Below are 14,264 nucleotides of genomic sequence, written 5' to 3'. Positions count from 1 at the left end.
AGGTACATGCCCTTGACCGGAATCGAACCTGGGACCTTTCAGTCCGCAAGCCGACGCTCTATCCACTGAGCCAAACCGGTTTCGGCTAAATGTTATTTCATTTATCAAGTAACCTGAAAATAAAAACTTACACCTTAGCAAAGTGATGGAAATCTTTAAAATTACTGTCATATGGTGCCTACTACATGTACGTGCTCAATAAATATGTGTTGACAGAATGAATAAATGAATGCAGATGCTCCTCTACCCTATTGAGAATCTTAAGTTCTTAGAGCTTTCAGAAAAGATTAAATTACTCCATATATATAACCTGTTCGGCTTTACTCTGTTCTAGAATTCTTACTTCTAGTTGATATAAGGCATACTTAATTCATTCTTAATATCGTAAAGTCTTGGTGTTTCCTCTGTTTACCCAGTTTTGACTTTAAACTATCAATAGGTAACATTGAATGCCTGTTATTTGCCCCACCCTCTGCATCCTTTTGAATACTAAGTATAAACTTTGGAACTTTTTTCTTTTTTTCTTTATCTGTTTTCTTTCTTTGACTATATAGATTGTACCTCTGTATACAATTGAGCATTGTTAAATCCTGTACTGTAATGTCAAAAAAGTTTAATTTTTCTCGGGGTACTGATATCAGCATTAATTGCATGGAAAAATTATCTTAGATAGTGCTCAAATATACTTTTTTAAAAAAGTCTGAGTTTTTAAAAAAAGTCTTTGAGTTAACAGAAGAAACTGCCATGCTTTCATCAAGAAAAAGAAAAGTTATTTATTTGGAAGGTAGACTGTTCAGCAATTAATCTTTTTATGTTTTCAGAATTCAGCTGTGGAGATGCTTTTGTCAAAACAACTTTCTCTTGATGTTCAAGAAAGCATGAAAAACACTGAAGATGAGCAGAAAGTCAATGAGCTGCAAAATCAACCTTTAGAATTAGATGTCATGTTAAGAAATGAACAATTAAAAGAGATAGAGGTACGGAAACAAGAAAAACACTGACAACATGATTGCATTATTTATCCAGTGCAATACAATATATTGTAATTACCAAAAACTTGCTTGCACAGAGTGAAAAGTCGTATTTAACCTTTGCCTGATGATCAATTTGGTAACTCTATAATTATGTACTAATCAGTAAGTTTTATAAATTTTCCCATTTAAAAAGTGGAAGAGTTTAATGAACATTAGTGTTCTTTCTGTTTCACAAAGTTCCTAAAAATTTACTTATTCAGTAACAAAATGCAGAGATTCTGACTTATCATTTCTTTTCTCAGTCATATGTATTCTTCAGATTCTGACAAATTCCTTTTATTTTTCTAATTATCAACATCATGGGGGGTACTGTTTCTTTGTTTTTACAGCTCTGTTTACAAAGCTTTGTTTATGTATTTATATACTAATAGCTATGTAAAATAATCTAATAGGGCAATACATGGCCATGTTTTTTAAAATGCCCCTATAATTTTAACCAAGCTTCTATAATAGAAAACATGTTTCTAAGACAGGAGAAGGGATAATGTATGTAAATAATAAAAATAAGATAAACCTTCCTTTCAACATTGCAGAACCTTTTAACACAATGAGGTGATGGAATTGCTGTTAAATGCTAGACCCATGGTGGGTTTGAGTCTAGATTTTAGCATAATTCAAGAGAAAAAACCCTTTTAAACATCCGGAATTAACTTTCTCTGTGTACAAATGAAATCTTTAAAACATCTTGGGATAGAGTGTGTTTTTGGAAGGAAAGAGGATGGGAAAGAAAATGATTGAATGAATGAGTGAATAAGTGAGTGTATACTTACTGATTTCCTTGACTTGTTTTTTAGGAGTTATATACCCAGTTGGAAGCAAGGAAAGCAGCCATTGAACCCCTGGAACAAACTGAATATCTCAACACAACAGAAACCAGGGCCTTGGCTCTCCACAGTTCAAGGAATTCAGCGCAGCACTTGGACAGTCTGCTTCAGGCACTTGCTACTTTGAAGGAAAAGAAAGAACGCCAGTATTGTCTTCTTCAAGATTTTCAAGAACACCTTGCTGCAATCGAATCCTCGCTGAAAGTCTTGTTGACAGAGAAGGAAAGTCTCAAAGTGTAAGTGTAAGAATTTAGGACTTGAGTTCATTTTATTCAAACACAGGTTCTATTTCCCTGAACAGGCCCCCAGGTGGTTTTTGTTTGTTTTTAATTTTTTTGTTAATATATCCTCACAGGATATATTTTTTTCATTACTTTTTTAGAGAGTGGAAAGAGTAGGGAGAAGGGAGAGAAAGAGAGACAAACATTGATGTGAGAGAGACACATTGATTGGTTGTCTCCCTTCCGTGCCACAGTTGGGATGCGGGATCAAACCTGCAACAAAGTTACGTGTCCTTGACTGAGACTTGAACCAATGACCCTTTGGTACATGGGCTGTTGCTCCAACCACTGACCCACGCCAGTCAGGGCAGGCCCAAGGTTTTAAGACTTTATACGACAAAGAATATGATTTTAATACTACGTGTGGAAATTCATTCCATATGGAAGCCATTGAAGAAAACTTTGTTGGTTTCATGAAAAAAAAAAAAGAATATTAATTATATTAATTTTATAATTAAGTTATATTAACTTGTTTAATGTCTAATTCACACTGAAAATACCTGCAAAATATGTTAAAGTTCTGTGGAATTCAGTATTCTTTAAAAAAAATTTTTTAAATTGATTTTAGTGAAGAAGGTAGATGGAGAGAGAGATAGAAACATCAATGATGAGAGAGAATCATTAATTGGCTGCCTCCTGCACACCCCACACTAGTGATTGAGCCAGCAAGACATGTGCCCTGACTGGGAATTGAACCATGACCTCCTGGTTCATAGGTTGATGCTCAACCACTGAGCCATGCTGGTTGGGCTCAGTATTCTTTTGGTCAAGAATTTATTCTAACCTATGGGGGTGAAAACATTAATGTGTATAATTATTTAGTGTCAGCATAATTGGTGTAAATTGTTTGGAACATATTTAACATATATGTATTGTATTGGTTTCGTTGAAAACAAATACACTCCTTTTGGCTTTAGAAATGACGGTAAATGGTACTAGATATAGTTTTAATGTGTAAACAGTTTTTTCATTATTAAAAAATACTTTATGCAAAGACTGTACAGAGTACTTTTACACATATTGTTCCCTTCACTCTTCACTCTTTTCCTGTGGTTCTACATTGTTATGATGCTCATTTTGTAAATGATCCCTCACAAACTGATCAAAAGCCAAGATCCTGATTTTACTTTAAAGACAGAATGCTCTTATAGACCATCTAACCTTTTCTTCTGTGAGTTCAAAACAGAACTAATTTCTTTAGATGACATCTAACCTCAGGTTGATTTATAAGAAATGTTGACAAGCTTCATTTTTCTTCTTTTTTCTAGGGGATCACTGGACAGCGCAACCTATGTGGCCAAAATTCAAAAATTGCTGGCATCAATAGAAAGAGAGAAAGATTCCTTAAGCAAGTTGAAAATTGAATGGGAAAATATATCAAGCTCTCTGAGTGACATGGACAAGAAGCTGTTGGAAAGCCAGGTCCGGCAGCTTGAACACGGGTGGAAACAAGCAGAACAACTGGTTCACAGGAAGTCCTCTCAGCACGAGATGGAGCAGGAGGAACTGACGTCTCTCATGAGCGAGATCCAGGGGCTGGGCCTCTCTCTGCAGCAGCAGCACCAGCGCCTCCGGTTGAGGCTGGGCTCCCCGGAAGGACAGGAAAGGGACACAGGCACGGTTGCCTTGGCTACTGAACTCCAGGCTGTCAAGCATAGGTTTTCTGTTTTAAAGGCGAGAGCTGAACTTCAGATGAAGAGGATTTGGGGAGAGAAGGAAAAGAAGATTTTGGAAGATGCGATAAATAATTTGCAGAAGCAGTTGGAAGCATCAGAGCCATTAAACATAGAGGTGGACAGCGAGATCAGGAAGAGTGAGATCAGGAACAAGGTGAAAGAGACGACCTTATGGGTGAAGAACCAGTTAGGTGAGCTCGTTTCCTCCATCTCCCTGCTCCCAGATGGCATCCTTTCCCAGATCCGAAAATGCAAAGTGAGGCACGATGGCATTCTGAGTCAGCAGCGGGCGGTGGAGGCGCTGGCCGAAGAGGCGCAGGACAGCATCCCTAACCTGGCCGCAGGCGAGCGCGAGGAACTGGATAGCCTCCTCCAGGACTTACAAGATCAGTGCCAAGGGCTCGTTTTGAAATCCACTCAAAGATCGCAGTTGCTGGAACGTAAATTGGAAGAAAGAAGCACATTTCTTGCAGAAATAGGGAAAGTTCAGCTGTCACTTCAAGGAAAGGAAACACGGATAATCCCCCAAGTGGGAACAGCCTCCACCGAAGCGGAACTGGAGCATCAGCGTGTGGCCCTGACGGCGTCTCAGGGGGAATTGCAAGAAATCGCCAGTGGACTCTCCGCGCATCTTCAGGAGCTCACGCGCCTCTGTAAGGACCTCAGTGTGTTTGAAAGGTTATTTCTGGACGATCAGTTGAAAAGTCTGGAGACGAGAGCCAGCAGAGCACAAAGATTCATTCAGCATAAATGCAGTGAAGTAGGACACAAGATGCAATTTTCCAGAGAATTCCAGGAGCAGACATCTGCGCTTCAGAAGGAGCTTGATAACATACAGCACAACGAGCTGCTCCTGAGTCAAGAAATGAATGAGGGCGTGAAAGGGGAGCTGCGTGGCCTGCTCGGGCGCCTCCGGGGTGTTCAGTCCAGCATCCAACAAGCACTGAGACTCAAAGAAGCGTTTGACTCCCTGGGACTCCACTGGGACTGCTCCCAGCTTGACATGTTACAATCCCAAGTATTTGAAACAGAGAGAGAACTCGAAGGAAAAATTAAGCAGTTGGACACATTTATGGCAGAATATGGCAGATACCAGGCATCGCTAAGTAAATTGAGGGCGATGGATTTGCAAATTAAGAAAAGGGCCGAAGCAGTCCTAAAAACCCCTCCTACTTCTCCAGAAAGCCGTCTGCTCGGGGCTCAAATTTTGAATCAGAGAATCGAGAGAGCCATGCGCTTGTATCATGAGATTGTAAAGAAATTAAGTGAAAATAAGGCCTTTGATGACTCCTTCAAAGAGGAAGAGCTACTACAAACAAAGCTGTTTGCAGAAGAAAACGATAAGTTGCGGAAGGTTCTCCAGAATATAGTACTAGAATCCCAACCAAAAGAAATGGACGAAAAGAATTTTCAGGAGAAACTAGAAAATTCCTTCCGTGTTTTGAACCAGATAAAATCTCAGTTACAGCAGCCTTTACTTGTCAATTTGAAAATTGAACATATTCAAAAGGAAATGGATAATTGCGAAGCGTTTCAAGAACAAGTTCAGGCAGAAATGTGTAGCGTTAAAGGGGTAACTGTTATTGAGAAGCAAAGGGAGAAAACCTCTTCTGAAGCTAGTGATGTGGAGACAAAATTACGTGACATTGAAGAGCTGCACGTTCAGCTTAATGCAAGCATTGATATGCGCACAGTAAGTTTCTTTAAAATTAGGTGGTTAATGCATCTATTTTTATTTTATGTTTTGCTCCAGTTGATATCTCCACTTCTCAAGAAGTTAGAAATTGTGCAGGCAAATTCTCCCCAGGAGAATAGCCGTTTGCTAAGAGCCAGTTTGTAATCCCGACTCCTCCTCCATCTACATACAACGCCTTATCATTTGGAAAAGACAAGTTTGACACCTTTCTTTCTATATCCCTAATAACCTCTGTTGCGCAGAACAAAGTTTTTTTTGTTTGTGTTCTGGAACTAATAGGGCAGGGTGGGAGAAATAGGGTGTGGAGAAGAGAACACAAATAATAAGAACATTTACTTAGCACTTGCAACGTACTGAACATTTACCTTTATTCATCACAGCAACTCTGTGAAGTGGGCCCTATTATTGACCCCATTTTAAAATCAGGAAATCGAACTTCAGAAACATCCAGACTTTTCTCAGGGCCTTATTACAGAACCAGGAATCAACTTGAGATCTGTCTGGGTTTAGAGCGCGAGTCATCACATTAAGGCTCACGTGCCAAATCTGCCCACAGTGTCTGATTTTGTAAATCAAGTTTCACTGGAGCATAGCCCTGCCCCATTCCTTTATGGATTGTCTGTGGCTGCTTCTGTGCTACAACCAACGGACTGAATAGCTGTTATAGTCCAGACTAGAGGCCCAGTGCACAAAATTCATGCAAGAGTGGGCCTTCCTTCCCCCGGCTGCCGGCACCGGCTACCCTCTGGCACCCGGAACCCAGGCTTTCCTCGTAGCCCCAGCTTTGTCCAGAAGGTCGTCTGGCCTAATTAACATATTACACTTTTTTATTATAGATGGCCGGCAAAGCCTCATATATTCAGTCCGACCCTTTACACGAAAAGTTTGCTGACCTCTGTTGCAGAGTGACCCCAGCATACCCCCTCCTTTCCTGCATTAATAGCGTAGATGGCTTGGGCATCATTGGAACACACTGTGCTTACTATAATACCTTTTACTGTGTTTTCAGAATTGTCACATTAAATTTATAGGATACGGAACTTAACTCCCTTTTTTAATTCAAAGAGTTATTAGGTAATACATTTGCACTACTTTGATAGGTATACTAGTAAATTCTTTAGAAATGAAAAGTCATATTATGAACCCAACCCAAATATGTCCTTTAAATCTGTACTTAACAAGAGCCAATTGAGAGTACTTTTCTACTTAATTTTTTTATTGAGGTATAATTGACATGTATTAGTTTCGTGTGTATAACATATTCTGTATTTGTACATATTGTTAGTAAGTCTAGTTAACAGCTATCACCACAGTTACATTTTTTTCTTGTGATGAGAATTTATAAGATCTACTCTCTTAGCAATTTCAAATATGCAACACAGTATTGGTAACTAGAGTGGCTATGCTATACATTACATCCCACAACTTATTTTGTAACGGCAAGTTTATAGTTTTGACCCCTACTTCGCTCATTTCAACCCTTCACCCCGCACCTCTGACAACCACAAGTCTGTTCTCTGTATCCTTCTCCACTTGATTTAATGCATTTTCCAGAAATGAGGTACATGAATCCCCCAAATCATATGATTAGTGCTGGACTGGAAGGGACCTTTAAAGTTATTTATTTCAATGAGAAGACATACAGTGAGATTCTCAAAACTAAAGTTAGTGGCAAAACTATTCATTTAAAAACATAAGCAGTCTGGGTTCTTTGTTTACTTTCTTGTCATCTTTTTTTCACAAGTATTGATTCAGGTTCTATACATTAAGTTTATTCCATTGTTTAATTCATGTCTATTATAATAGCAGGAACATATATTATTAGACATGATTCATGAGGTTTATTTTTGAATTTAGATTTGGTTTCCTTAGCAAATCTGGAAACAGTGTTTTGTTTTTTATGTAAACACTAGAGGCCCAATGCACAAAATTTGTGCACATGGCGGGGAGGCGTCCTTCAGCCCAGCCTGTGCCCGCTTACAATACAGAAGCCTTTGGGGGGATGTCCCACTGCTGCAGAGGCGGGAGAGGCTCCCGCCACCACCACCACCACTGCTGCTGCACTCGCCAGCTGGGAGCCGGCTTCTGGCTGAGTGGTGTTCCCCCTGTGGGAGTGCACTGACCACCAGGGGCAGCTCCTGCATTGAGCGTCTGCCCCCTAGTGGTCAGCATGCATCATAGTAACCAGTCGTTCTGCCGTTCAGTCATTTTGCATATTAGCCTTTTATTATATAGGATTTTTACATATTTGTCAAACTAAAAGTAGGAGATGCTAACTCTTATAAGACCCAAGGGTATATATTATAAGTGCACCACAAAAAGTCAAGAATGACAGAAGTCCCAGATGTCTGACAGTTTTGTGATAGCATTTAATCTCCTTTTCACCAGAATGTCTTGAATGATGCTCATGAAAATATGACCCGCTACAATGAGGCAGTCCCCAGGGCGATGGGGGTGGTTGCTGCCCTTGAAGCCTTTGTTGCATCCCATAGAGTAGACCTGGATCATCCAGAGGAATCACTGGAGATGCCTCGTGGGAAACAGGAGGAATTGGAATCCACAATAACAGACATCCAGAGCCTCAGTGAGAAATTGGGGGCCATCGCCAGCCTCGCCGCCCAAGGACAACTTCAGTGCACTTTGCAGGAATTGGTTTCTAAGAACTCAGCGCTGAGGGAGGCAGTCAGAGTAAAGGAAGCGGAAATAGAAAGGTGGGTACTGCTTTGTAATGCTTTACGAACATAAAATATAGATTTCTTTACAGTAAACATGTACGCAAAAACCATTTGGAAAATATGGAAAAGTTTTAAAAAATACTATCTAAAGAAAACCGTAACAAATATTTTACTGTATTTTATATTTTTTATTTAATATTGAGTACCTACAACAGAATGTTTATAAAAGTCTGCATATGGTATAAAGAATAATGATAAACAGCCTTGTACCCAGAGGTTCAAAGAGAATCATCATGACTTTTTGATTCTCTTGCGTGCTTCTTCCCGCTCCTCTCAGAAGTAACCTTTATCCTAAATATTTTATCATTTCTTTGCCCTTTAAAATGTTTTTACTGTGTGTTTGTATTCCATTTTCATGCATGTGTATTCTTCTGTGACTTCAAAATCATCATTATGATCCTGAAGTTTACTCATGATCTTGTCTGTAGTAAAATTCAGTCACCCGGCTACTGATAAGCATTTGGGTTGTTTCTAGTGTTTGCATTTACAAAAGTTCTACCAGGAACATTTATAAATGCATGATCTCCCTGTGGGTTGTGGTTGCCAGGTCGCACACCTTACATTTTAATTCCACATGATTTAATTCATTGTTTTAAGTTTATCTAATAGCATATCTGTGTTACAATTGTCCTATATCCTTGCCAACACTTGATGATGTGGGATTTAAATATTGCCATTCTGATGGGTGAGAAGGGGTATTTTATTGTGGTTTTTGTTTGCATCTCTATTATTGCTAATGAATTTGAGCCTCTTTTTTAAAAAAAATATTTCTTGGTTACTCATGTTTCTTCTTCTGAGAAATAACTTATTCAAGCCTTTGCCCAATTTTTGTAAGGTTGTCCATCTTTTTCTTTGTGATTTGTAGGGATTTATTCTGTATTTTGGAGGTTGGGCTTTTGTGGTTGTATGTGTTACAAATGTCTTTACAGTCTTTATCCTCTGGCTCCAGCATTCCAGGAGAAGGTCAATAAAACTAAACTGCAGCAAATAACTTCAAAGTGAAAACAGCCCTACAATTTAGCTTATTTCTCTACATTTCCACTTTTAGTGCAGAGCCTATAAATATTTCTTAATTCCTTCCCAGTTTATTATTGTGTTTTAAGAATTTAAAAAATACTTGATACTTGAATTTTTAATTGTCTTCTGTGGGGAATGCAGGCTGGATCTATTTTGTACACATAATTTTATTCATAGTGTTTTTAATATATCACAGCATTATGCTGTATAAAAATATGCTGCCTGTAACTTTATAACATGAGCTCTTTTTCTTATTGTAACACAAGCTCTATAAAAGTAATTAGAATTTCTATATGATATTTTATAAAATAGATTGTTGTAATTTACTCAGCTTTATCTTTTGTTACACATAGGGTGTGTTTCAATTTTGCTATTTTAGTTAATAGTCTAATAAGTAAAAAAATTTTTACTTAATAAGCAAAAGTAAATTCAGGATAAATTTCTTATACGGAATTGGGATTAATTCCTTAAGATAAATTACAGAAGTCAAATTAATGGTCAAAAGATATGGACATTTTAAAGACTAAATGGTTTTCTATAAGAATTGTATCAAGTTACACTTCATTAGCAGTGCTGAAAAATACAGTTTTCCGCTTTAGGTGTTTTAAGATCAGTCTTACCTGCCTGTTAAAGTTTTCAGTTTTAAAGTCTTATGCAGGTCCCCGTGAGGAGAAGGTAGATGATGAAAATTTTTTGAAATCCCCTGAATAACAAAGAAGAGAATTACATTCTGTTGTTTTTTTAAAAAGTATATTTTATTGATTTTTTACAGAGAGGAAGGGAGAGGGATAGAGAGTTAGAAACATCGATGAGAGAGAAACATCGATCAGCTGCCTCCTGCACACTCCCTACTGGGGATGTGCCCGCAACCAAGGTACATGCCCTTGACTGGAATCGTACCTCGGACCCTTCAGTCCGCAGGCCGACGCTCTATCCATTGAGCCAAACCGGTTAGGGCTACATTCTGTTTTTTTATTAAGTGTTTAAATTTACCCAGGGATGTTCAGAATATATGGTACTAAATAAAATTTAATGTATATCACTTTCCCCCCTAACCCACTAGGTGTCTCGAGAATTACAAATGCTACGGGAAACTTAAAGAGAAGATTGGCACCGACCTCCGCCGGATGGAAGCAGTTCTTGCGCAGTCCATGTCCCCGCTGCCCGTGTCCTACAAAGAAGCTCTAGAACGCTCGGAACAGAGCAAGGTAACAGTATTTGCAAATCTCCAGGAAGACTGGGTGCAAAAAAGGGGCAGAGAGCTGGTGGAGGCAGCAGGGAACGTGGCTCGGTGACGCCCCACAGCAAGCTTCAACCTGACTTGTACCAAACTCCAGAAAGTTCTTCCAGTCAAAAGCCAAAGGGGAAAAATGAAGCAATGGTTCTGAGTCTTAATTCGTAGTTGGGTTCACAGGACAGTCCTCTCCTGAGTGGCATCCTGTCCTTATTGCTCACTTTTTCTAAAGCTTGACCCTTCATATTATTTTGTAGGACCTTGCTGGACGGATGACATGGAATTTAATGCAGTTGTCATAAGTGTTAAGTTCCGGTTACTTCTTATAGGCTCTCCTCAGCAATTTTAGTTTTTGCTTACTGTCATCTGTCAGAGTCTATGTGATATTATATTATTAGGATTTGGATGAGAACATTCTGAATAGTCTGTGCTTACTATCCATCCCAAAACAAAACATAAAACCAAAAAAAACGAACTAAAGCCTTGGTGGTTGATACAGTGTATTGTGCAAATTAACTTCCTAGTAAAAGATGAGGCTTACAGTATAATAACAAAGTGAACTTTTAGGATTTTTAACCTTTAAAAGCATATCTTACTTGGGAAAATTGGCTTATGGGTCATTGTTTGTGCCCATAGTTTCAAGTTCACATAGTGCAATACAATAATACATAGGTAATTCTCATCTGTCTCAAATTGGCTTTCAAAAGGACTAAAAAATTGATCACAAAATGCTTGTGGATGATGTAAAATCATTTGTTATTCAAGATTTTTAAAAGTTCGTAACATTCAGAAAGGTCAATAGACATTAAATTCTTCTTATCCCTTTTCTTTCCTAAGGCCTTGGTGTCAAATCTTATGTCAATTAAAGAAGAGTTTATGAAACTACGACAGGTCCTCAGACACCTGAGACCCACGTTCACAGATAGTGACGGCATAGGTCTGCTCAGAACCGTGTGGGCTCTGTGGGAGAAATGGCTGCGTTTGCTGGAAGTTGCTAAAGAATGGGAGATGTGGTGTGAAGAACTGAAGCAGGAGTGGAAATTTGTCAATGAAGAAGTGAGTGCTTCATTTTCTCTCTTTGTTAATCCTTACCTGAGGCTTTTTTTTTCATTGATTTGTGAGAGAGAGACATGTCGATTGGATGCCTCCTGCATGTGCCCTAACCTGCAACCAAGGTACGTGCCCTGGACCGGGAATGGAACCAGAGACCCTTTGGTTTGTGGCCGATGCTCTAACCACTGAGCTTTCTGGTCAGGGTGATGCTTCATTTTCAATAGTCAAACCATAGAGTTTTCCTTACAAGCATCTTTAAATTGTTTTATTATTTTCATGTTGTTTTTATATACAACAGGTCCTCAACCTCTGTCATTTGTTTTTTATCACATGTGTGTAACACATAAATGTTTATAGAGGTCGCATCCTACTAAAATAATCTCCAAGAAATGATTCAACATTTTTTTTATAATAGTGGAATATATTTGGTATCAGACGGTTCTTAGAAATAAGTGACTACTTGTTCATTCGAGCTTTAAAATCTTTATTGTGAAGATGAATTAAGCCCTCTTAAAAATAACTCTCTCAACCTGGCACTGAAGGTGAGAGTTAGGTAGTATTCACCATCACCAACTACTCTGGAAATTAACTACAATTGTTGACTAAGGAAATGAACTATTGTTGTAAAGTCTGGGCCTAAAAATGTCTGATATTCTTTCTGAAAACCATCTCAAAGAAACTTGCTGGATATCTGTCAGTCACACATGTTCATTTAACTATGGTTCAGGACTTACACATTACATATATTTAGAAAGAACATTTAAAATAGTTTAACATTATCTTAGGGTACTCTTCTTTAATTTTTCCAAAGGACGAGGTATAAATGAGGTACAAATCATAACATTAAACGAAAGCTCTTCTCTCTTATTCATGTGAATTCCTGCTTTTTTTTTGAATTTACTTGAGAGAGAAATATACTAATCAGTACTGCATTAGAGATAGGATACATGCTTTGGGATTTAGATGTTCAGTACTATCATATTTTCTTGCTTAAAACTTGATATTCTTGGAAATGAATGTCATTTTGGCGGTGGGGTTTGATGAGTAAATACATTATAAATATGCTTCTAGCGGAACTGCTAGTCTCGCTCTTTCCCGTTCATAATGACTCTGTTTATTGAATTACTACAGTAGGCCGTGTGCAATGCTGAGAAGGCGGTTCACACATGGTGTCACTGAGTCCTTGCATTGCACTCAGGACTGATTCCCATTTTATTGATAGAGAAACGGAGGCACTGGGAGATTTAAGTTGGCACAAGACATTCCAGTGATTGAGCTATAAGCTCCTGTGGGCGGGGGACCACATCGGTTTTGCTCACCGTTGTAACTTTAGTATCCAGCCAAGGCTTTGCACTTAGTGGGCTTAGTAAATATTTCTTGAGTGACAGCTCTTATTTAAACCCAAGTCTAAGGCTTTTTATTTTATTACATTGTCTCTCTACTGCTATATACCTGTTTGCAATTATACTTTATTAATTCAGACCACATTCCCTTAGCACTTTGTAATTATTCATAAAGCATTTTACAACATTTGCTAACAAAATGTGTTTTTCAAAGAGTAGAAAAAACAAAATATGTCCTCATAATGGGGGTTTATTGAACATATGTCATACATAGTTCTGTGCTCTTTACGTGTATTATCATTTATCCTCACAAGAATCCTAAAAGGTAGATATTTTTATAATCTTCATTCCATAGATGAGGGAAGTAAGACAGTGAGATTGAGTAACTTGCCCACAATCATGAGTGAGTGGTAGCAGCGGATTCAAATTTACACTCTGGAGTTTAAGGGCTAACGTATCAACTTAAAGGATATTTACCCATACCAAATTGATGTAAGATTTTAAAATAGCTTTTATCCATTCAATAAAAACTGGATCATCTAAAGGCCTATACATGCAAGGTCCTGTTAGTATGGTTGTAAATCTATATGTGATGAAATGAATTTCTGTTTTTAAAATGTTAGTAGTTATACAATAATTCAGTATCTTTATGGAATAAGTAGATTTTTAAAAACAAGCTCTGTTTACATTTACAAATTAAAAATCAATTTAAATTTTTATTAACTTCTTACCTCTGTTTTCATGTGCTTGATTTAATTATTCACTTCTGGTTACTCAGAATCATTATTTTATGCTTGGGTGAACACAGTGTAAAGTCACATCTTCAAAGCTAATGGGAGGAATACAGCTGGCTTCTTCCCCTTGTACCAAAAGTCCAGAAGGCCTTTCTCTACCAGTTTCTATTTCTGCTGGTTACAGGATCTTCATTCTCCTTCACTGTGTTTACTTAGGGTTTCTTCTCCCTTTCTAGACTCTACTTTATAATTGACTCTGAGCCTAAACATTTTATAATCAATTTTGTTAGAACTATGTGTCTAAGGAAAATCATTTAGGGGCTGCAGAGGCTCTTGTATGTGGAAGAGTGGGCACATAATCTTTGTGGCAACTATTTCCCTGATTTGGGCTGTATTCATCCTTTTTGGTATAAAGCTTGTTGAATTTTGACAAGTACCTGTAGTTAGTTATATGAGCACCAACAACATCCAGATTTAGAATGTTTTTATCGCCCCAGAGAGTTCCTGTGTGCCCCTTCATAGGCATTCCTTCCACCACCTCCAGCCCCTGGCAACCTTTACTCTGTTTTTGCATTTCCGGAATGTCACAGAAATGGACGCGGACGGTTTGTGGTCTTTCGAGTCTGGCTTCTCTTCA

General features: G+C 38.2%; 1 protein-coding gene across 1 annotated transcript in view; it reads left to right on the top strand.

Annotated features, from left to right (window-relative positions):
- The window catches only part of SYNE2 (spectrin repeat containing, nuclear envelope 2), a 257,316-nt gene that overhangs the window by 105,280 nt on the left and 137,772 nt on the right, over window positions 1-14,264 (top strand). The window contains exons 45-50 of the mRNA XM_006756713.2: window positions 822-977; window positions 1,829-2,094; window positions 3,408-5,508; window positions 7,900-8,222; window positions 10,327-10,471; window positions 11,335-11,553. Coding sequence (XP_006756776.1) covers window positions 822-977; window positions 1,829-2,094; window positions 3,408-5,508; window positions 7,900-8,222; window positions 10,327-10,471; window positions 11,335-11,553 — 3,210 coding nt within the window. The remainder of the gene's footprint in view (window positions 1-821; window positions 978-1,828; window positions 2,095-3,407; window positions 5,509-7,899; window positions 8,223-10,326; window positions 10,472-11,334; window positions 11,554-14,264) is intronic.

The sequence above is a fragment of the Myotis davidii genome, unplaced genomic scaffold, assembly GCF_000327345.1.
Source record: "Myotis davidii unplaced genomic scaffold, ASM32734v1 scaffold474, whole genome shotgun sequence".
In the NCBI taxonomy this organism is placed as follows: Eukaryota; Metazoa; Chordata; class Mammalia; order Chiroptera; family Vespertilionidae; genus Myotis; species Myotis davidii.
This window is presented reverse-complemented; position numbering and strand designations above follow the sequence as displayed.